This window comes from Squalius cephalus, assembly GCF_949319135.1.
Source record: "Squalius cephalus genome assembly, chromosome: 3".
In the NCBI taxonomy this organism is placed as follows: Eukaryota; Metazoa; Chordata; class Actinopteri; order Cypriniformes; family Leuciscidae; genus Squalius; species Squalius cephalus.
Window position 1 is genome coordinate 29187069 of NC_137124.1, and position 24531 is coordinate 29211599.

The 24531-nt window shown below is 37.0% G+C and overlaps 1 protein-coding gene across 2 annotated transcripts; it reads right to left on the reverse strand.

The window, feature by feature from the left end:
* Positions 1-118: 118 nt before the first annotated feature.
* mylk3 (myosin light chain kinase 3) lies at positions 119-24242 on the reverse strand. 2 transcript variants are annotated; one of them, XM_079867061.1, is made up of 13 exons: positions 24009-24242; positions 18894-18987; positions 18403-18739; positions 16901-17373; positions 14033-14138; positions 11807-11900; positions 10186-10295; positions 9444-9585; positions 8967-9037; positions 7013-7141; positions 5333-5485; positions 1389-1524; positions 119-610 (listed from the first exon to the last, which is right to left on the reverse strand). In XM_079867061.1, the coding sequence occupies exons 1-13, from the start codon at positions 24087-24089 to the stop codon at positions 533-535; spliced, it is 2004 nt and encodes a 667-aa protein (XP_079723187.1). In that variant the 5' UTR covers positions 24090-24242; the 3' UTR covers positions 119-532. The 2 variants fall into 2 exon arrangements, with proteins under 2 accessions (XP_079723187.1, XP_079723186.1); XM_079867060.1 differs by lacking the exon at positions 24009-24242 and adding an exon at positions 20655-21435.
* Positions 24243-24531: the final 289 nt, after the last annotated feature.

Genomic DNA, 24531 nt, shown 5'->3' on the forward strand with positions numbered 1-24531 from the left:
AAAATAAAAACAGGCCAGTGTAGTCTCTTATTCAGATTTTGTTTCCGGATCTAATCGATGTGCTAAACAAAACATTTAGCATGACCACAGTGTTTCTACATCAAATCTTCATGCTATGTTTTTTTTTTTTTTTTTTTTTTTTTTACTAATATAAAATACTGAAACCATGAGTCGAGAACCAAAAACACTTTCTTTCAAATACTAGGATAAGGCAGTAGTGCCCAAGAAAAACACCTTCACAGAAGGGACAACAGCTTTTTCATGTGGTTCAAAAGCACACCCTGCCATCCATGCCGTACACTCCTGGTGTGAAAGCACGATGAAGTGGAAATTAAATGCAACAGTGTTTCAAACAAGGTACATAAAAAGACACTTTTTAACAAGATACTATTACACTGGCTATAAACAAGGCAAGAGCATATTAAACACTTTCTACAAAGCCATTTCAAATCATTCAACAAATTGAGACATGTTCATTTTCCAGTGTGTGACACTGTGATGTGGGGGGACACTGTCCTCCAGGTTAATATAACTAATTTGGCACACTAACTGATCTGCTCTGCTGGAACCTCTTCAACCTGTTTGCTGCAGCGACCGCATAGAAATGTTTCTGTAAAAACAAAAAGAGTTAAGGGGGGGGGGGGGTACAATGGTGTTTCATGTATTCAGAGTTGTTTACAGTGTTAAAGAGATGGATTCTCATGCTTAACATGGCCAAAGTTTTTAAAAAATATTTTGGACGAATAACGGAGAATTTCTGTGCCGAAAATCTTACTTCCGGGTTGGTACAAGTTTCGGCTGGTTTTTTTTCGACCGTGGATCTAATGACGTAGACCAGAGTGGAACTCCTTATATGAGCATTTCTCCCGGAAAAGCTCGCCCGCGCACACATCGACCAGAGGAGAGCGAGACCGCGCACATCAACGCGCTTCAACAGGAAATCATCGGCAGCGCTGCATAGTGTTCCCAAAGAACCCAGCGTTAGGAACAGTGGATGCAGATTGTTTTTCCGGGGCAAAAACGAGTTGTGTAGACTGTTTGTTCCCTGCATTTCGACAATGAATGTTTTATAAACAAAGCCCAGATCGACGGATTCTCTCTACGGCTCTGGCTTCGCCCACACGCCCGCCTCCAGACGCTCGTTTTTTTTCCGGAAAGACTCGGTACAGCCTATCTTTCTTTTATAAATATAATAAAACTAAAGACTTTTTGGAGATATGAAGGATGCAATACTACTCTATAGGTACTCAAGATTAACAGGAGATTGAGTGAAAATGAGCATTTCACCCCCCCTTTAACATAAGAGCAGGATCATGTGTTATGCTGGTACGCGAACACCATATAAATCCATTTAAAAATCGAAAATGCGCTGACTAATGATTCCATACCTTCCACTGATGGTGAGCAGCAAGGTAACGCTGAAGCCTCAGTTGTGACTTGAGCCGAACTTTGTACATCTTGGCTTTGTCCTCCAGGTTATTTAGCCAGCTATGCTTCATGCATCCTGATGCGCTCAGACGGCTGCTGCCATAGAAACCACGCAAACACAGAAACATTAAGGTCTTAAAAACATCTGGCACACAAAGAAAAACAGTTCCATAAGATGCAGAATGCAATTCAGGCCCTTCTGTGTAATGACCATGAATCATATATTGTTTTCAAGCCTTAGACAGAGATTTGTTTTGATCATTGATTGAGCACTTACAATTTATAAAAGATGTCAACAACATTAGTAGGCCTAAGGTCACTTTATTACACATTTATGTATAATATATATTTAAAGTTTATATTAAACTATATATAAACTTAAATATAGATTAAGTTTGACTAACTGTACTAAGAACTGCTGGCCTTTCCCATCCTGATACTCACACTTGCAATCTTTGTACTTGACCACTTATTTATCTGCATTATTTCAAGTTTTCAAGTCGGCGTAAAGACTGCAAGTATGTGTAGAACTTTTGATTACTTGATGGGACACACTTGAAAAAAAGCATGTTTTTTAACAGAGCATTATATACACATTTTGATTTTCAATACCTTGCACCATAAACAGTTTTAATGATAGGGCACTGAACTTTGGCATTTTTTCAGACCTGGGGCAGTCTTGCGTACTCTTGCGCGTAGTCTTGCGCAAGTGGGGGTATTGGGACGGAACATGTGGTAAGGTTTGGCTAACTGTGCAAATGTTTGGCTAAACATGCTAACATCTGGCTAACGGAGACAAAAGGCAGACAATTTTGAGTGAGAGGAATAGATGGCACCCTGAAAATTACTGAAAGGAATGTCCTTAATTAAATAAGTCGACCTCCCCGAAAGACAGCGTAAGATTTGAGAATTGTGCGCAAGTGCATTTTTACCAGTAAGTAAGAAAGACATAATCCTGACAATACTACATTGTCATCATGCAATTAATCCACTAGTTTTCATCGCCTGAAAGCATGAATGTTCAAGGGTGATATGAATCACATGGCATGTGTGTGTGGGGGGGGGGGGGGGGGCTGTGATAAGGTTATTAGACAACATTGTCACCACAGACAAAGAGAAGGGAGGAAGGCCAGGGTGGGTGTCATGCTGCGTCTAAATGCACCTTGTCAAAGTGCACTGAATCATCTCTTTTACTGCGTAGACTGTGGTAAGATGGTGGGCAAAAGACAATGCGCCCTCTCATGGCAACCTGCTGTGTCAGCCTGCTATTATCTCATGCCATGCCAGCTGAGCATTACAGCACTTGTGTGGGAGAGGTTAGCTAAGACAGAGCAATGTGAGGGTGAGCTTCAAATGCTCTAAACTGCTCCAGGCCATGTTACATCACCGGCCAATTATATGTTATTTGTGCACATTTTTGGTGTACAGCACTGCATTTTCAGACTTTTCAGTTTCGATGTCAGAATGCATTAAGGGAGCCTGCAGGTCAAAGTACAGGACAATGACTGAGAGGTGGAAGAGAAGAGTGAGGCTCTTAAATCCACAAGAAAAGAGACCAGAAAGGAGGAGAAATAATAGAAGAGAGGCTATATCGAATTATGTGGGATAGAAAACTTGACTTGCGAGATATTCTAAGTAGATTCTAGTCAGAATATGAGTCTGATACTGCTCCATTGGGCTGTGATTAAGGAGCGTGTTTCAACCGAACCAGGAAAGAAGATGCCTCTGCACTCAATTAGATAGACCTACAACCAACAGAGTAAGTGACGTGTGTTCTTCATCTTTCTGATCGACAAATGCCTTGATCGCGGTTATCTGTTCCTCTTTTAAAATTAATGCGCTGTCGATATCTTCTATAACAAACGCTATGGCGGAATCTACACATCTCAATTCTCCAGCGACAGCCTTCCTTGTTGTAAACGAATTCAACCCAAGCGCTCTTTGGTGACGTGGATGATTACGTTACTGTTGATCATCTGTCCATCATCGTATAAAGCCCGTCCTGACAATTTGATCGGTCCGAACAGCTCTGGTTCGAGCATATAGTTGCTCCACAACGGATCATGTCCAGTCCGATCTCCCCATTTTTGTTTTTATAAGCAATGCAAATAATGGCCCTTCACGTTGTGTCAGTTTCATTAAAGCAGTGAAATGCATAAAAGAATTTTCAGATGTATCAGGGCTAGGAATGAATATGAATAAATCTGTTCTGTTTCCTTTTAAAGAATGTAGTTTAACTAATTTCTGTAATATTCCAATTGCACATCAAGTAACATATCTGGGAGTTGTTATATGTAAATATGAAAATCTGCGTAACAATTTAAACTTCAATTATTAACAAAACTAGTAAGAGGTTTAATGTGTGGTTACAAAGAGATCTGTCGGGTACTTTTGTCAAAAGCTCAAGGAATCTCCAGATCAGTCTATGTGGCGTTATCATTGGATATTCCCCCTAAAGTTACCAAACAATTGGATAAAATGCTTTTTGATTTTATTTGGAAAAACAAGCCACATTATTTGAGAAAAGAAATTGTATGCAATCCCAAAGATCATGGTGGTTTAGAGGTTTTGAGTTATGATGCTTTGAACAATGTATTTCAAATAAATTGGCTTATTCAGTATTTAAAAAAATAAAGACAGTATTTGGAATTCCTTTCCTAACTATCTATTTAAACAATTGGGCGACCTCTCATTTTTATTGAAGTGTAATTATTCAATTGAAAAAATACCATTTAAGCCTGCAAAATTTCATAAACAAGCTCTCATGGCATGGACACTGGCCTACAAACATAAGGAGATATTATATTTGGAACAGCAAACTTTACAAAAATAAATCTCTCTTTTTTTGTTTGAAAACAATAGTCAGCTTTTGAATAATGATGGAAATGTATTAACATCTAGAGAATTTTTGAATAAATTTAAAATACCAGTTAGACCTAAAGACTTTGCAGTTGTAATGGATGCAATTCCCAGGAAAGTATTGATCCTTCTTAGGAATGCATCACAGGAGGAAGATCTAAATTTTACAGATATCATGGGTAAAATATTTCTTGGTAATACAAATATTTGACAAAATAAAGTCTCAAATAACTACATTAGGAATATACTTAATAATATTGTTTACCCTCCAGCTCGTTTTTTTCTGGTGATCTGTTTTTGGAGATGTAAATTGGCGTTATGCTTGCATGGCGAACAGTAGATAAAAGAAGTCTCTTTTAAAATAATGCATAGAATATATCCAGTAAAACATGTGCTGGAATGTTTTAAATTAGATATTGATTACTCTTGCAATTTCTGTAAAGGTGAAAAGGAAACAATTTTTCATTTATTTTTCCATTGCATACTTAAAAAAAATATTTTGGATTGATGTGGAGCGTTTAATTAAGAAAAAATTGAACATTGATTTACAGCTGAGTGGATTTGACATAATGATACACTTCAATGATAATGGGATTGAGAAAGATAAGGCATACTTCATACAATTGTTAATATTAATGGGGAAGTTAACCAACTCCAAACCTAACTTTTCTTGCTTTAAAAATGATTTTAAGCTTTATTGTTCTGTTTTGTGTAATTGCACAAGTAAAAAGGCAATTAGAGCTTATAGCATTATAAGCAGGTATGATGTTGTATAAAGTAGCACCCTTTTTCTGTTGTTTGTAATACTTTTTGTCTTGTCCTCTGGCACTGTTCTTATTTTATTTTACTTTATTTATTTTGTATTTGTTTTACTTTAAGTGATTATGTCTCATTGTATTGTTCTGGTTCATGGCATTAATAAAAGAAATAAAAAAAGTCCAGACCGAACTTCCCGACCTCAAATGTTGTGGGCGGGGCTAAGTTTGGCTGGCATCCAGGCTATATTCTATGGTTTTCCATTAACGGAATAATGATAGATGAATACCATTTAGCAGGCACAAGGAGGCTGGAAATGAAGTCTTTAGCTTCTTCTGACACATTCTCAAATGCCTCTGCGTCAAATTCCCATTTGGCGTGCAGAATGTTGTTCATTGTTTCTGTGTCATTGTCACCCATGAATGGAGAAAGGCCACTCAAACTGAAAAAAAAAAAAAAAAGAAATCACAGGGAGTGTGAATAACCTGGAAAATCTGTTAACCCTTAGTTTTGCTAAAAAGGTGCATTTACACCTCTGTACCATTCAGTTCTACTTTTAAAATGTTCATATTGGAGCACTGCAAATATTGTTGTCTTCTCACGATTAATCAATTGTATTTGTACTTTTGCTCATTAGTATGCTTTGGTTAAAATCTTCCATTTAATGAATAAATGGTGAATGGTGAAGTGAATGTCATTTATATATATTCTAATACATTTTCAACTTTTCAAGTTGTATAAATTAGTTAATTTATTATGAATGAACAAGGTAACAGTTAATAATTGATAATGCATGAATTAATGTTCATACTAAACATACTAAACCTTGTTGTAAAGTGTTAGTGAACAAATATGATTTTTTTTAATTAAATTACAAAATATATAAATCTACATATAATGAATATGGAACCTTAATGCCAAACCGGTATCTAAACACTTTAAAATGAGGACAAAAACAGTAATGACAGCTGTTAAATAAAAAGCCATAATTAAGTTTAAGGAATTGTTCACTTCAAAATGAAAATTCTGTCATCATTTACTCACCCTCAAGTTGTTTCAAACCTGTATGAATTTCTTTCATCTGCTGAACACATAGGAAGATACTTTGAAGAATGTCGGTAACCAGACAGCTGATGGACCCTATTGACTACCATAGTAGGAAAAAAAATACTATGGAAGTCAATGGGGATTATCAACTGCTTGGTTACCGACATTCATCACAAATATCTTCTTTTGTGTTCAGCAGAAGAAAGAATTACTTATTTGAAACAACTTGAGGGTGAGTGAATGATGACAGAATTTTCATTTTGAAATGAACTATTCCTTTAATACAATGAATGCTGGAGACTTGTGGATGTTCAGTTCTTAGAGAAGTGTGAAGTAGGTTAAACACATATTCTCTGGATGGGCAAGCCCTAAATCTCCACCAACAGCTGTCAAGTAATTGATTCATTCATTGAGGCTTGACCACTATTGGCCAGAGCAGTGGGTCATCTATGGCCAGTACAGCAGCAGCACTTCTCATGGAGAGCAGAGTGATGAGTGCACAGGATCAGACATGGGACATGTTTGTTTGTGTGTATAGTATTTTGTTTGTTTGTAGGTTTGTTTGTTATTTGACAGCATCAGAGCAGCAGGATTAGTAACATGCTTTCTGAGCTGTACGGCACTGGTGCCCTTTTATCAGGGCTCTATTGAATGATGAGGGCTCTTAGCTCTTAGCTTTCATATGCGTTCCATTTGCATTTGGCTTCTGAGCTCTCTGATATTTCACTCAAGAGTCTACGCCACTGTGCAATTCAGACTATGAAGAAAGTGAAACTTCTATAATGCATAAATCATCAAATAATAATTCATACTTTATGAATGTTGATTCGGACTCTTTAATGGCAATTTTACAGATTCTGGTAAAATTTGGAAGTTCTATTAAAATGTGTAGATCTGCCTTACTGCCTAGTTGCGTACTCACAGCATGTATGTGATGACACCAACACTCCACATGTCTGTAGGAAATGACACAAAGTCATAGTTGACAACTTCTGGTGCCAGGAACTCTGGGGTGCCAAAGTTGACCTTCAGCTTTTCTCTGGGTCTATACCTGGTGGGAGGGACAAACACATTTTTGTTTTTGGATCCTGTATCATTCCCATATGAAAAACCAAACCCAAACTCACTAACTCACAACCAAAACTGATTCAACAAAACCTTGCCAATGAAAACACCAGGTCAGCTAAGAACCTAGAAGTACTTTTTGACTTAAATTAGCTGAGCATCAAAGACCACAAAACGAAGACCGTTCAGTTATGCGTTTTTGCACTCTGTTGATCCCAATGATCCCAGTTGCAGGCCACATGCATTCCTCAACTCAACGTATCAAAATAGTCACTGGATCTGTACCTCTACCTCCACACACATCTGCAAATTTGTGAGGTGCATACAGTGCTATGCATAAGTTTAGACACCCATGCTAAAGTTGACTAAAAAGAGGAATAAAAAATCATCTTTTGGAAATTGAACTTAATGCCTTATTAAAAAAATTAGGAAAAATCCAACCTTTAAGGACACCAATTTTCTTTGTGAATGAATAATGTATCGTAAATAAATAAATGTTCTTCTTTAAAATACAGGGTGCATAAGTCTGGACACCCCTATGTTAAATTCCCATAGAGGCAGGCAGATTTTTATTTTTAAAGGCCAGTTACTTCATGGATCCAGGATACTATGCATCCTGATAAAGTTCCCTTGGCCTTTGGAATTAAAATAGCCCCACACCATCACATAGCCTTCACCATACCTAGAGATTGGCATGGGGTACTTTCCATAAGATCATCTCTCAATGCAAATCAAACCAGCTATTAGGCTAACTGAAATAAAACCATGCCAATCTCTAGGTATGGTGAAGGCTATGTGATGGTGTGGGGCTATTTTAATTCCAGAGGCCAAGGGAACTTTATCAGGATGCATAGTATCCTGGATCCATGAAGTAACTGGCCTTTAAAAATAAAAATCTGCCTGCCTCTATGGGAATTTAACATAGGGGTGTCCAGACTTATGCACCCTGTATTTTAAGGAAGAACATTTATTTATTTACGATACATTATTCATTCACAAAGAAAATTAGTGTCCTTAAAGGTTGGATTTTTCCTAATTTTTTTAATTAAGGCATTACGTTCAATTTCCAAAAGATGATTTTTTATTCCTCTTTTTAGTCAACTTTAGTATGGGTGTCTAAACTTATGCATAGCACTGTATAAGAGTTTTAAAATCACTTTCCCAAACATTTACATTCAATGTACCTCAGTGGTATAACAATCTTCCCAACTCCACCAAAATGAATCCCTCTCCACTTTCAGAAAACACACAACTCCCCTGTGAGGACCTGACTCTGTACTTTTCTACTTTTATTCTTTTCTTTTGTAATTCTTTGAGCAATTCTGGTACTTTGTATTGTGCCACTTCTCAGTTGTATGCATTGCTTTTGTTGTAGTTTTCCTAATTTCTAAGTCACTTTGGATAAATGGAAAAAATTTAAACCACAAATCCCACACCAGTGCTTTACTTGGACACAAAGATTCTTACCTTAAAAGCTATGCCAGTTACTAACAGTTACAATGCACAGTACATTTTGATGACTTTGTAAGGACTCAGAATGTTTTAATGGAGCTTTAAACCTCAAAGTAAACAAAGCTCTCAAAAAGGATCACACATGAAGGAATGTGACTGTAGTCATGGTGACAGCACAGTGGTGTGAATCAGAAGACATGATGCCAGCTATAAACACATACTTTGTTTTATGTGTGAAATTAGGGACATAATTACCCAAGACTGAGAAAAGCGCTTCTTTTGTAGACTTAAAAAAATATGAGATGTCAATAAATCTACTATTTAATAACAAGATAATTGAATGAAGTCTGCTTACTTACTTTCTGGCGAGTCCAAAGTCAATGATCTTGATCTGATTGCCTGTGGTGTTCACACATAAGATATTTTCTGGCTATATTGCAGAAAATAAAAATGTATATTAGAAAGAAATAAGAGAGATTTAAAATACATTTAAACTGATTATTAATTCTAAGACAGTAAAAACATTAAAAGAAAAAGTATTTAAAACTAAATACAGGATTCAAATGTATTGTTATGGCCGGGGTATAGGGGTACACAGCATCCTATAACATTGTATGCATTCCATATTCCTATACACAACATGCTAACAACAACACAAGGCACAAGCCCACTGGTAGTGTGCTAATTCAAATGTGCGACATTCAGACTGCTGTGCTGATGTTGACATACGTGGGTGATTCATTGGTGGATTTTTCCATAGAGATACCCGACACTATATGCACTGCTAATCCCTTTAGTATCACATTATAACATTCAGTGCGGTGTGTGGAGTTTACCTTAAGATCTAAATGGAGAATGTACTGCTGGTGAAGGTACTGAACCCCCTCACAAATCTGCCTGGTAAACACAATGGCATCCATCTCCGTCAGCTGGTAATTCTCATCAATGATTCGGTCAAACAATTCACCACCTTCCACACTGAAACAACAAACCATCACAAATTAACTCCTCTCTATTAGTTCAGGCTATTTGGACATGCATATTGAAATTAAGTGGCTTAAGCCATGTAGTTTTAAATGCTAAAACAAAACTGAATTTTGATACTCGTTCCTTGTTGTGGTACCTTCATATAACAATATCCATCTTCCAAAAATCTTCATCATTTATAGTTATGTCTTGTATTACAAATATTAATATTCGCCGCTATTTCATACAGTTAAAAGCTTTTTTGTAAATTCAATACCATAAAAAAATTAAAAAGTTAATTTCATTTGTGGACAAGACATGAAGATGACACACACACCAAAGTGGCATGCGTGGGAGCTCTATGTTCTTGTGACAGAATGTGAGGACCAGGCCAGGAGAGAAAATTTGCTTAGCAAATGAGGCCTACTGTCCAAAGCCACTAATCAGCCTGAATTAACAGTTAAAATGATCATTTAGAACAATAGCTATTAAATATATTCTTTTTTTGCAGAACTTGTTTATTTTTAGAATTAGAGCTATTTAATCTAACCTTTCTAGTACTTGGAAACAATCCTTCTGATTTGAACTAAGATCTCTCTGTGGTTTACTTACTATTCCATAATGAGTGTGAGGTTAGTCCGAGACTCGAAAGCATCATACAGCTGAATCAGATTCACATGGTTTAACTGGTTCATAACTCCAATCTCATTTTTCACTTCATCCTGGAATGAAAGCACAAATAAATGAATAATTCCAAAGCAAATGCATTTTAATTTGCAACAGCTTTCTAAAGCCTATATTTTAAGGTTTTGAAATTGTGTTGTTATTACTCTCCAAAGGATAATAGCGGCAGTGTTAAAAATTAGGTCATTAGTAAGAGAGAAGCTTTTTCATAAATTAAATTGCACAGTTAAATAGCTTGAAGTGAATTTGCAATGATTGAATTGGGTATAGCAAAAACAAGCGTTTCGGAATGGGGGCTTGACAGCCTTTGCCAACCCTGTAATTGTCTGCCCTAGTTACTCTCTTCCTGTCCTCCATTCTCTGACCCACAAAAAGCATTCAATTATCCCATATGAAGCTTCTCTGTCTCTCTCTGGCATACATTGGAGCAGACGGCACGTGCCGCAGGAATGGCACATCATGTTGCCACTAAGAAGGAGCATTTCGAAATGCAAATGAAGCTTAGAGAGATTAAGTGTATGTACACTGTATGTGATTGTGTGTTGAATTCTTTTACTCCTTTGACATTTGTGTCGAGTGGCAGAAAAGAAAACATGAGAGAGTGAAAATTATCTGCATTTGTCCATTCCTGTCTGATTACTCTCTAATGGTGGCAACAGACAGATCATAGGGCAGAGAATGGCATTGCATTGAGGGCAAGTGCTGCTTATGACAGAAGTGCCATCATTATATGTAATTATCAGCACTTGTTGAAGCATGGAGGATGAAGGGAACAGATAAAAGTAGTACATGTTATTCTGTGCAAAGAAAAGATTTCTATTTCACATTACACTGTATATATATATATATATATATATATATATATATATATATATATATATATATACACACAGTGTAATGTGAAATATAAATATTTCGTTGGCAAGTAAGACATGTTCCTGGATCAACATATTTTACTGATCCTGGAACAACATTCTTGTCCCAAAATTTTGTCCTAATCCTATCCCTACCCCTAATTCTAAACCTACCCATAAGTTATCCTTAAAATCAGAGGGAAGTGATAGGTGAATAACACTAATGTAAAAGCACCTGACCCTGGTTGTAAGCCTAAACTTGACATAAACTTTAAACTTGTCCCTCAAATCTGACTGAATTGACTGGAATTTTGTTTCAGGATCAACACAGATGCTGAAGGAACATGTTGCACTTGGTGAAAAGATGTTCACCATATAAATATGGTCTTCTTTTCTACTTGAAAGTATGCATTGTTTTTAATGTAGATACTAGAAACAACATGCGCTTCCATATCCTTGAGGGACTATGGGTGTTATTATGTTATTTGCGAGAGGGCAAGTGTCTGTGTCTGTGAATGTGTGCGTATTTGTTCATATGCTCATGTGCAGAACTGTCAGCAGTTGTCAAGGAAATGTTCTCATAAAGCATCCTAACAGGAACAGAGTGATGGACAGATTGGAGTGGGAGGGGAGAGAAAGAGAGAGAAGGGGTAAACATGTTTGAAATGCTATGCTTATGCATGTTTTGTACTCACCCTCTCTTTCATTCCCCGGACCTTTATAATTTTAGCAGCAAGCATAAGACCAGACGACAACTCTGCACACTTGTGTACCTGTCCAAAGCGGCCTCTGTAATAACACACGTAAACACAGATTTCATTTAATGGATTATGGACATCACTTCAACCTTTGTGAAACTTATGTCACTATCTGCTGCTGCTCTTCTCACTCTGCACTTACTGGGCTGCCTATTTACTTGGAACTGTGTTTCCATGGGGTGAGATTGCGTGTTTATGTCAAGATGGCTGCTGCTGTGGCTGAAAATAATACCAATGCAAACAGACCAGCTCAACACCTGCCCAAAATAGACTCTGCCGATGATGAGTCAAAAACAAGCCAGTGCTTACTTATTTGTGGCGTATGTGGAACAAGAGTGGAGAGGGGGTGCAAATGAGCCCTTGTCTGCGTGTACCAGTCATTCAACTCATGCTATATGTTCCATCTGCCGGTCCTGGAGAAAGAGTCCCCAGCCCCCCAGCTACTCCCCACAACCTAATCTGCTGCACTAATGTCAACATGTCAGATATTACTGGGAAGAAACAATATACAGATAGTGCAATAGAATAAATGCTAGCCAATATCAGATATACAAGTATTATCAAAATATTTTAGTTTTCACTGTTATGATGATACTCAGCTCTATATTTCTTTGCGGCCTGACAAAATATACCAATTCACAAAACAAACTGAATGCATACAAAGAATTGGATGACTAGTAATTTCCTACAACTAAATTCTGAAGAAAAAAAAAACTGAGATTTTAAATATTGGACTAAAAAAGTCTGCACATAATAACCTGGAATACTCTCTAACACTTGATGGCTGCTTTATTTAGTATTTGTCATCAGATGGGAACCTGGGTGTGCTCTTTGAGAGCAGTATTTCATTTCAAAGCCACATTTCTACTTTCTAGCATTTACAAAACCATCTTAAAAATATCTCTAAATTATGACATATGGTCTTAATGACAAATGCTGAAAAGTTAGTTAATGCTGTCATGACCTCAAGGCTAGATTATTGTAATGCTCAACTGGGTGGTTGCCCTGCGCGCTTAATAAAAAAACCTCCAGCTGGTCCAAAAGGCAGCAGCTCGAGTTCTTACCAGAAGTATGACCATATTAGCCTGTTTCCGTCAACACTGCATTTGCTCCCTATTAAACATCTCATACATTTTAAAATCTTGTTGATTACTTATAAAGCCCTGAATTGTTTAACTCCTCAGTACTTGAGAAAGCTCTAACACATTATAGTCCTTCACGTCTATTGCAATCTCAAAATTCTGGCCAGTCGATAATACCTAGAATATCAAAATCAACTGCAGGCAGTAGATCCTTTTCCTATTTAGCACCAAAACTTTGGAATAGTTTTCCTAGCATTGTTGCAGACAAAGAAGCAGACACACTTTGTAGGTTTAAATCTAGACTAAAAACACATCTCTTTAACCTGGTATACACATAGAACATTATACATTTCTATGATTCAAATCCCTTAAAGGATTGGTAGGCTGCATTAATTAGGTCAACTGGAACCGGGAACACTTCCCACAACATCCGATGTACTTATTACATTGTAAGAGGAATGGTATCTATGCTAACATTAGTCTGTCTGTCTCATTCTTATCCAGAGGTTACCATAGTCAGCCATATATGTTCCGTATCCGTATCTAATATTAACTGAACTGAGCTGGATAATGACATAATTAATGAAATTTACACAGTTATTAAACCAAACTGAATCAACACTGTTTTCAAATGAAGAATGGCAGTCTTTTTAGACCTTCTTAACAGCAGAATTGAATTCAGTTTGCATCGAATCATTATTTTCTTGTTGATCACTGTAAAGCTGCTTTGAAACTATCTGTATTGTATAAAGCGTTATTAAAAAAAGGTGACTTGACCTAACTTGACTTGATTACACACAGGTTAAATTAAGCAAGTAGTATTAAATGGTTTTGATAATTCAACAAAATACGAAAATTCTGTCATCATTTACTCACCCTCATGTCGATCCAAACCTGCATAATATTTTGTCTTTTGTGGAGCGTAAAAGTTTGGTTCTAACATTCTTCAAAATATCTTCTTTTATGCTCCACAGAAGAAAGCAGGTCATACAGGTTTGAAACAACACAAGTAGCCTAAATGATGACAGAATTAAAATTTTGGGGTAAACTAATGTGTTTATCCATTAGCACATGGACTCACCCGCCCAGCACATCATTGGGGTTGACTGCGTAATATGAGTTCATGGGAACCTGCTTGGCACTGACGATGCGATGCTCAAATGGAGCTGGAAGAGATGGACTGTCATCTAGAAAACAAATATCAGTATGCTGGTTTTATTGAACACTGCAAGCTGTATAGTTCTAATTACAAATTATGGATTTGATTTTAAGTTTAAATTTCAAGCCTAACTGATCATTTTTGTCACATGATGTTTACTGGTTTCCAGTGTCATTGTTCATTACATGCTGTCCACTGTTTGCTCATCTTCTAAAACAAATTTGCTCAGATAACATGCATGACTGCTCATGACATGCATACATTGCTGTCAATGCCTTTTCCAGTGTAGGGTTGGGAACCAAGCATCGGTTCTTATTTCTTAGCCAGTTTTATTATAGCCAGTTGTTTTTAGTGAATCAAAAAAGTACAACCAGCACATACAGCTCAAACAGTGTAGTCCAACTAATTACTCTTATGAGACTGTTATTTTTAGTGAATCAAAAAAACATTGCAGTGTAATCTGACTCCCAACTGAATGACTCATGAGATGATTATTTTAGTAAATCATTCATAGTAGGGGTGTGCAGTGTAGACAATATCTGTATCTGTATCAATCACAAAATTATTCGTATCTGTATTCGGATAAAACCGGAAGTGGGTGGAGCTTTACCCGGAAGTTTGTACAATTACTTGAGAAGACCTTTTTTTCTCTTCTTATTTTTTTTTTTTTTACAGTAATCTGTGTTCTTCGTAGTTATCACTGAACATGTATGCCTTGTATAACTGATTACATATTTTTTTATTACGATTATAACATTTATTTAAATATCTTCTAACTGTCGGAGCTGGTAGCAGAGCAATGCGAGTGATTGAGGTGTAATTCGGTTGTGCTTCGGGTGACACGAGGTTCGAGTCCAGGCTCGAGGAACTTTCTGATCCGATAATTAAATATTTAATTAGCCTAACTTCTAATTAAAACAATAATACTAAATGATAAATAAAATAAAAAATTAAAAGCTGAACAAATTGTAAAGAATATACTTCCCAGTCGTCTATTAGACGTTGAATAGACGTAAATCTTCAACGTCTAATTACGACTTTTCAACGTCTTGATGGAATATGTCAAACTCTTTAAATTTATTTGAGATAATAATGAACATGGTTTGGTAGTTTGTTTTTTGCCGTTATTTTAGCATGTGACTTATCCTGTCTTAGATTATAAGTTGAAAACATGTGGTATCTTAGATGATCAGTTGAAAACACGTAGTCAAACAGTCTGGCCAAAACTACTTAGTTGAAATCACGTCGTAAACCAGTCCAAGGCGGACCGACTTATTTTCAACCATATTTCAACGTTGAAAGACAGTAATTGTTTAGGCTACTGGGTAGCGTAGGCTAAATGCCGTCTCCAGAAAAGAACGAGACAAAGAAATATCATGTAGCCTAGCCTAGCTTATCATATCATAGGCTACAAAGTAGCCTAGTAGAAAATGTATATGCATCTTAGACTTGATTATGGGCTACGAATTTGGTTTCTGGGAGATGGAGACGCACAGAGACGGCAATGCACTGTTTGATTTGCAATCGTGCGTGTGTGCTTATAATGGCAAGCCGTTTTATCTTAAATTGTACCCAGCGTTATTCGTCGTAATTGTATTTTTACTAGTAAGAATTCAATTAGAGAGCTCTGCAATTCAATTCTTACTATAGTAGCAATTACAATTGGAGAGCTCTCTAATTCAGTTGTTACTAGTAAGAATGCAATTGCAGAGCTCTTTAATTCAATTACAGAGCTCTGCAATTATACATATCTTTAATTCGTTTTTTTACTAGTAAAAATTCAATTAGAGAGCTCTGTAATTGTAATTGTTACTAGTAATAATTGAATTGTAGAGCTCTCTAATTGTAATTCGTACTAGTAACAATTCAATTGTACAGCTCCGTAATTAAAAATGAATGGAAGTCAATGGAGACATATGCCTAAAAATTCATTTGTAGAGCTCTCTAATTGTAATTGCTACTAGTAAGGACTGAATTGTAGAGCTCTCAAATTGAATTCTTACTAGTAAAATTGCAATTACGACGAGTAACGCTGGGTACAATTTAAGATAAAACGGCTTGCCATAGCTTATTACATTCATTCGTTCATTCGTGTATCATTTGAATAGTCATATCAAGTAGTAGAACATGTGTACGATTCAGTAGGCTATCTTACAGATAGGCTATCACTCTTGATAGAGAGCTGGTTTGTTTTCTGAGAGACGGAGATGCGCAGAGACTGCAACACACTGTTTTATTTGTGATTGTGTTGTTAGCCTATTTCATTCATTCGTGTATTATATTGTACAAGGCTTAAATCATTTAAATACACATGTCAAATATGTCGAATATTATTTGACAGAATTATTCGTTATAGCCTATTTGTTTTGAAGCCATTATCCGTGCCTTTCCGAATAATGTATTCGACTTCGGGCACTCCCCTAATACAAAGACACATTTCACTTATTTTCAAAGGAATAAGTACGTTTACATGTGCAGTTATAATCAGTGATAATCAGGTTTTTGTGTAGGCTATAGTCGAGCTACATGAATGACAGGTCGTGACAACCTCACGGCAGTGAACACATCATCATAGAAGAGAAGTTGCTGATTAAACATTACGAGGGCATGTGAATTTAAAAAAAATATTGATGTGCATGGAAATTATTTATAAAAAAAAATTTTTTTCAATTTTTATTTCATGGTGACTTCAAGGATCCGGAATCATAAATATTTATTGCAAGATTTCCATCCTTAGCTATTAGTGAGTGCATATCAACACAGTTTCACTTCAAGGAATGAATCACTCACCGATGATCAGTAGCTGTGTCTCTGCTTTTCTCAGAGGTGCTGATTGTGCTTTTTCTTCATCAACAACGGTTGTGTTTTGTGGACTAGGAGCTGCACAGTTCTTTATTGGGTCAGACTCCAAAATCTTCTCAGCAGTTTTATTTTCATTTTTCTTGATAGCTGGTTCAGATCCTGTCTTTCTCTCATCATGTTTTGGCACAGGTGCTACCATCTCTACTGTGTCTTTATGTTGTGACTTAACCTCTGCATCCTTGTTGACAGGCTCTTTGGTGCAGAGTTGAGGTTTGGGAGGAACATCCACCTTCTCCAGCTGTTGTTTCAAAAGGGCCTTGTCACCAACCTGTGAAACCTCTGTCTGTTTATGAGGAACCTCAACCTTCGGCTCCACTTGTTGTCCAAACAGTGTGGGAGTTCCTATCGACTCGAGTGAAGCCTCATCGCCATCCTGTGAAACATCTGCCTGTTCATGAGCCCTGTGAATAATCAAAAGAACAACCATTTGTTCATTTTTCAAAGGTATAACCATGTATGTGAGACCTTGATATATGTAATCAGTTAAAAATATGTAATGGGAATCAGCAAATGCAGCATAGTAGGCATGTAGGTGTCCTTATAATAAGTGTGTTGTCTATGAAATATTATGTGGCTGCATGTGAGAGGCTACTACGAACAACAGCCCAACAAACCCAATAACACAACAAGGTCCTTAACTGGAATGTTTTGTATAAAAATAAATGGCCTAAAACTCATAATGCCTGGCAGGCTGGCAGCATGCATTCAGTCACCACTGCATTGTGTAATCTCAAGACCTTGGCCATTAGTCTAATGAATTATACTTTCCAGCATGCACAACAGCCTATTATTTCAGGCAGAGGGTCTTTTGTGCCTCAGTACAAAACATACAACTAACACATTAAAAATACAGAGCACTTGCATGTGCATTATCAGCACTCTGCCTTGTAAAACTCTTACGACCGAGGAGAAAGGCATGGCTATATGATTGTGCCTTATTGGATTTAGGAAGGAGCTGTTCTAGATGTGATATGTATTTTCTGGTCTGTTCAGAGATGTTATTTAGTAATATTCACTGAAAATGCTCAAATGTTATATTTTTCACAAGTATTATTTTATATTGCAACCTCTTTGACTATTGTTCTGGCCACATTAGCAGGCTTAATTACAATACTCTGTATATGTGAGGTGTCTAATCTCTAATCTTCTATATACTGTCGTTCTTATCTGTTGGAGAAAAGCCAATAGTCTAGAGTATTAGTGGCGTCCTCACTGGCATCAGCTGCTATGTAATTATCTCCAAAGGTGGCCAATGACAATGTTCGGTCTTCCGTTATAACCCGTTTCCCTTTCAGCCTATAGTCATTTTTGACACTTTTCTGCTACAGTCAAAACCAACATATCACTGACAAGGAAAATGCGCAAATTTTTACAGCATTTTTCGTTGAACGATTCCATTCAGCTTATGGCAGCGATTTGTAATTTGTCACCTCTCTTGCTGAAGAGACAAATCTTTTTCCACTTTAGTTGTTGTCACAGTGACACATTCAGCATTAGCTTGTGTGGCGGTTGAGCTATCTGTCTCTTGCTTGGGTACACAATATACGTCAATATCCTCAGCCTCCAGCTGGACTTCAGGACCAAATGTCTGGACCTGTGCAGGCGCTCTGCTCTTCACGGTGACTTCCTTGGCCTTTCGTAAGTCTTTGGAGCTTTCTCCTGTACTAACAGGTATCAGAGGTTCACTTGCTCCTCTTAGGGCTTCAGGAGAAGGTAGGCTGCTGGGATCAGTGGGAACAGTGACCGGCTTCTGCAGCTCAGGCTCAGCTGTGGATAATCACAGAGTCAGGCTAAAACATGGTTTGAAGAACCGTACATTGAAATGCATGCAGGAAAAGCATGCATATCACTTCTCACAAGCTGTCTCTTAATAATACACATTTCTAGTCCATAATCTGCTGAAAATATATTTTATTCATACCTGTAATCACTTCTTTAAACTCCTCTGAAGTCTGTGTGCTCTGGTGGCAGTAACTGTCATTTGGTTTAAAGCCGTTGCCATCTGGTTTGTTTTTCTGTGAAAAAAAAGATATACTTTTGTTGTGTTTTTATGCAGTATTGATTGATTTGAACTTTTATTTCACTTTGTCAGCTTTCTTCTAAGTCCTGAAACAGAAGTGTACGTTTTGTAATAACATATTAACAGAACAGAACTTAGAGAGCCAATTAAATATTCCCTCAAACATTGCATTGGGATGTTTTTGTGGATTTAATTTGGCAAAGTTAGATACTTCAATGAGTAATTACATCATTAGATATTTAAACATTATGTGGGTGTTTGAATTATAAGAAAACATGGTGATGCTGATTATGGTGGAGCAGTATTATAATAGTCAACCTGTTTACAGAATGGCACTTATGCAGCTTCATGTTCACCGCACGACTCAGAGGGCATCTGTCACAAAACATTACATTTTGTGCTTTTTGGCATTTGCTGCATGCAGTGCTTGGTATAATTACACTGTTTGACAACAGATCTGCTTATTATACACAATGTGGAAGGGTTCCATTTTGTAGCCTAAGCCAACTATTGTAATTTTACTTGGATACAAAAGCACTTTCACTTATTTTTAAAAGAGATGTAGTCCTTAATTAACAATATACAACCACAGTTAAAAAGAAATGGAATATGTCATCTGACAAGCTGTTCTGAGAGAAATTCACATTTACACTGTACTTAAAGTAGCCTACGTATGATAAAGGTTTGGTTTTAAACTGTGGTTTTGCTATTGCAAAACTGGGTTATACTCAGTCACCATCAGCTCAGTCACACATCCAGTCTAGGAATTTGAAACACGAGGCCCGTTCAGCCTCATCATAGATAAAATAGCAACCTTGGTAAAAGGTTAGATTGGCTGTAAACTTAACATGCTTGCTAGCAAGAATAGATCAGCCAACAGAGTAAATGGTGGATACAATTGCAGGGACATTTCCCTTTTTTCTTTCTATCTATGAAAGAAAAGGGGATTTTAGCTTTGTCTAGTTTGACCATTGTAAATGCATTACTGTGAACTATGGGGTATTTCTATCTTTGTCATGCAACTCTAAATTATATTTAGTCATCTTTTGAGATGTAAAGAAGACCACCTAACACACTGTAAAAATGATATGATACATAAGTTATGACAACATATATTTTTATCATAGTTATAGTCATAGTTTTCATCAAAAACTTTTTTTTTAAAGTTATACTATATTCAACTAATTTTGTAATGTTTTTCAGTTTAATGTAATTTAAGTTAAAATAACTTAAACATATTATTAAAAATAAGGCAGCAACTTTTTTTTACAGTGCAGCTACACACTGAAACGCTGTGTAATGCAACTAAATGAAATGATAACATGCATAATGTACATAATTATTAAGGATCTAATGCAATAAAATAAAGAAAAATAAAAGTTCTTAGAACAAATTGAGGTCTATACAGCATGTTCAGTCTTTACTATGCTCTTTTCATCAATCCAAACAATATCTTGCACATTAGATATTATTTAACATTGCAGGCTGTTTTGAATTTGTCCTCATTTTCAGCGACAGCTCCATCTTTTGTAAACAGTTTGGAAAATAAACAGATTTAACCTCATTCTACAGTATCTCCTGTTACTGGATATCAGATAACCTCTGTATTTTTCTGTTTATCTTTTTTCTGCAGAGATCTTGGATGACCAGGATCTTACTGACCTCTTCCTCTACAGTGTCCAGAAGGCCTTGTCTTCTCCATGGCACCACTCCATTGAGGATGAACTCCACTATTTTTGAGTTACGGAAAGCATCTCCCACATACCTTATTACTTTCTCCAGAGTGGACAAAGAACTTTCCATACATTCGATCTTTTTTCTCTGCTGCTGACTCTCCTGCTTGAGATTATGAAGCAGATCCACCGTTTCCCCACAAAGTGATCTGACCTCAGTCAGCAAAGGGAGCTTGTTGCTCTCTCGCTGGCCATTTTTGATCCCGTTTGATTCTTGAGCATCCTGCTTGTGCTGCAAAAGGCTCCTTTCTAGTGCTTCCATCCCTTGACACAATAAGCTCAGCTTGTGAAGCACCTCTGTCTGGGTGAGTTCAATCTGTTCCACCTTCCCCTCCAAGTTGTTTAACTTGACCTCCACATTGCTCAGACTACCTATCAGAGTTGGACTCGGCTTCTTGACTGTCCCAGATGGAGTTCCAGAGTTCTCCAGCCTGCTGCCTTCATACATCTTGGCAATACAAGTGGCCAGAGTCTGTTTACTCATGGCTGCCCCAGTCACACTCAGTGCAATGAGAAAATGCAGAAATAGAAGAAGCCCCACTGATCAGTTCCCCCGTTGGTCTCTACTCTAGTCTAAGGTATTGTGTGCCTCTCACAAAACAGACAGCTCAGACAACCCTGTTGTTGGTACGTGCCAGAGACATGACACCACTTAAATAAACACCTCCATTGGGTATCTTATCTCTCCACTTCTATTTTGCGTCCCCTTCTCTCTCTCTCTCTCCACAGGCCTTTTATATGACCTATAGAGGGCCTTGGTGATTGCCAAAGTTCCAGCGCTCTCTTGACGTCACCAAAACATTTAAATTCTCCTCAGCAGATGCTGCTGACAGGTGGGCACGCAAGGAATGACCTCTGTAAATGGCCAGTCATTAAGTAGAGAAAAGAAAGATGAAATCTCCCTCTTTCATTTTCTTATCACGTTTTCTTTTTTAATTCATTGCTACACAGTAGCATCCATTTTCCTTTGAGATTCAACCATTGGATCCACCCTATCACAATTATATATCACCCATAACTCCCTCGTCATTGGAACGTGACGTGACATTGGTTGACATTTTTAAGTAAAAATAAACCTCTGTGGACATGGGTATGAGGATTAATGATATGCTACAACTGCCTCTCTCTCACCTCATCTGGAATGAAACCGTGGTTAATACTAAACCATTAGGCTACAACAAACGATAAACATAACAAAACAAACATAATCATGAACACAAATAAAATCATTTAAAGACAAAGTTCATCAATCAGTGCGTGCATGCAATTTTTTCAAATATAATTTATTTACAATTAGTTAACAGTCATAAACTAACAATCAAGATTTTTATTTTATTTTTTGTTAATCTGTTAATATTAATTTATATTTATACATTACACTAAAAGTTGAATAAATCAACACTAGCTAATGAATTGTGAATTAACATGATTAGCAATGAGCTAGATTTATAAGTTATATTAATTAATTAATTAGCCTAGACTAGTAAAAAACTGAATGCTGTTGTAAAGTTTCACCCTATTTTCTATTACTTGAAATCTGTTCAGAGGTTTTAAAGAACTTATTAATTGAAAGGAACATAAAAATAAATAAATAAATTGAGCAGAAAGCTCCTTTATATACATAACTTGCCAAAAGCTCAGCATTCCTGTAGCTCAAATAGTAGCATGGTATCAACGGCAAGGTCATAGATTTTATTCCCAATGTGTGAACTGATCAAATTAATAACTTGAATGTGAGTCGCTTGTCTACCAAATGTATAAGATAAAAGGGGCTTCTGGGAGGGAACCTTGAACTCTCTGGATGTGCTGTTTCTAATGCCAATTCTAAACGTGTAAGCCAAGGACTTTTTGTCTGAATCCTTCTGCAAGAACATGGCTTTCTGCTGTGTTCGACTGCCAAAACACAATACTCACAATATAGTATAACCTTATTATGTAATAGAGCTGGAGGCCAGGGTCAGGACAGCCATAGGAATGTGGCTCCATGCTGACTTGTGGTGGTGGTGGGATGAAGGGGGGTATCTGTTATTACAAGCTGGCACAACATAAGCAACTCAATTTCCAGTCCACAACATAACTCGGGCCAGTAAGATAGCGAACATCACTAGGAAAGAATATCTGTTTGACAGAGATAAACATAACTTTAACACTGCTTAATATATTAAAACCTCTTTGATCTCTGATATTCATTTAAAATGTCACACAAACAAGTCGAGTACACAATGTGCATTAAGAGGAGAAATGCAAGTCTGCTGCTAAACTGCTGTACTTGTGGTATATCATGAGCCTGATAGAAATGATGTGGCTTTGTTAATGGATGCTGTTGTACACAGTGGAGTATATCCTTGCCCTCTCTGAAGGGAATGTTTGGACTGTAGTCTCATTTTACAGTCCCTTCTGTGCCCTCACATAAATGTTTGACATGGCAGGGACACTTAATGTTAAAGATTGAAAGAGCAGATGGGTCCGTATCCCACTTCTGTCTTTGACAAGAGCACTCAAGGGGACGGTGTGTAAATTTGATGTCAATCCCATTACGGTTCAAACCTTTCAATAAAAAATCACTTTGAGTGCTATGAAGTGTCGGGATTAATTAAAATTGAATCAGTTGTTATCTCTTTAATAGGCTAAACTAAATGCTTTCTCGAAATAAATTATTTCTCTTCTTCACTCTCTCGTAAGCTAATTGCCTTTTCTTGTTTCGTCTTTGCTCTGACAAAAGAGATGAGATTGTGCTGTACATCTTTAAAAGGTTATAGACAATGATCAATTTGTCAGAAGTCCAAAGGGCACTGTTGTCAAAAACATGTGCAGCAATTTGCAACAATGCTGAGATGATTTGCCACAAAAAAAGAAAAGTAAAAAAATGTCAGAGCACACAACTATAACAACAGCTCAAGAGAGAAGCTTTTAAACAAAGTAAGCAAATAAAGTAATCACACATTTGAGTGGTAATAGCAACCCTGAACTTGTTTAACAGTTCTATCTCCTCCTCAGAATTACAAACCATATTTAAATTAAAAGGGGTATGCATCTGCAAACAAAATTATTATTATTATTTTTTGTCATGAGAGAGTCTTAAATTAACAGTCACTTAGATAAGGGCAGCTTTAAAAGACTGATTTAGCTCCTAAAAAGAGCAGTTTATTAGTAAATGACAATGTCCTAATAACCTAAAAGTGCAAAGTCTCTCAAAAGCAACTGCATATTAAAAATATTTTTTAAGATATATTCTATACAAACTGATTTTTCTGCTTCCCTTTGCTTGAATTCAGGATCTTACCGTGAATTTGCGTATATAGTTCGACACACTGAAGCCGCCTGTACTGAGAAGCGTTGATCTGTACAGAGAGGTCCCCATCATGCATTGCCTTCTTGCCGTGGGTTAGTAGGACTCAGTGTAGTGCATTGCCAAAGTGGGCCGCCATAAGCAATGAATATTCCGCAGAACTGGACTCTCAGGGTTCTGTAACATTCTGGAAAATAGACAGATCACCCCTCAAACACTAACTATCTTATCACTTTCAGCCCGTTTACTGGGTACACGCCCCTGTCAGCACGGCAGTGGGCCCAGAAAGCACTTCCTGCTTAGAGATAACAGCTGCCTGAGATTAGTGTGAGTATGCTGGAAATGTGAGTGTTCTGTTTTATTAATAGGTTTCAGATTTGTCTTTTTTTTTTTGGTGGGGGGGATGGTCCCCACGGGAAGTCTTCCTCCCAACACAGCCGGGATAGATGGGTGGTTGGAAGGATGGTGATATGACGAGGATGCTGGGGGTCAGACCAAATTAAAGTTTCCTGTTATG

Bases quoted from the DNA above. Each gene is read 5' to 3' on its own strand.
- mylk3 (XM_079867060.1), bottom strand. From the start codon at position 21,209: ATGAGTAAACAGACTCTGGCCACTTGTATTGCCAAGATGTATGAAGGC. The intron at 9,586-10,185 runs GTAAGTAAACCA...TTGTTGTTTCAG, and splicing joins CTCACACTCATTATGGAATA to TGTGGAAGGTGGTGAATTGT. The intron at 5,486-7,012 runs GTGAGTACGCAA...TTTTTTTTTCAG, and splicing joins GGTGTCATCACATACATGCT to TTTGAGTGGCCTTTCTCCAT.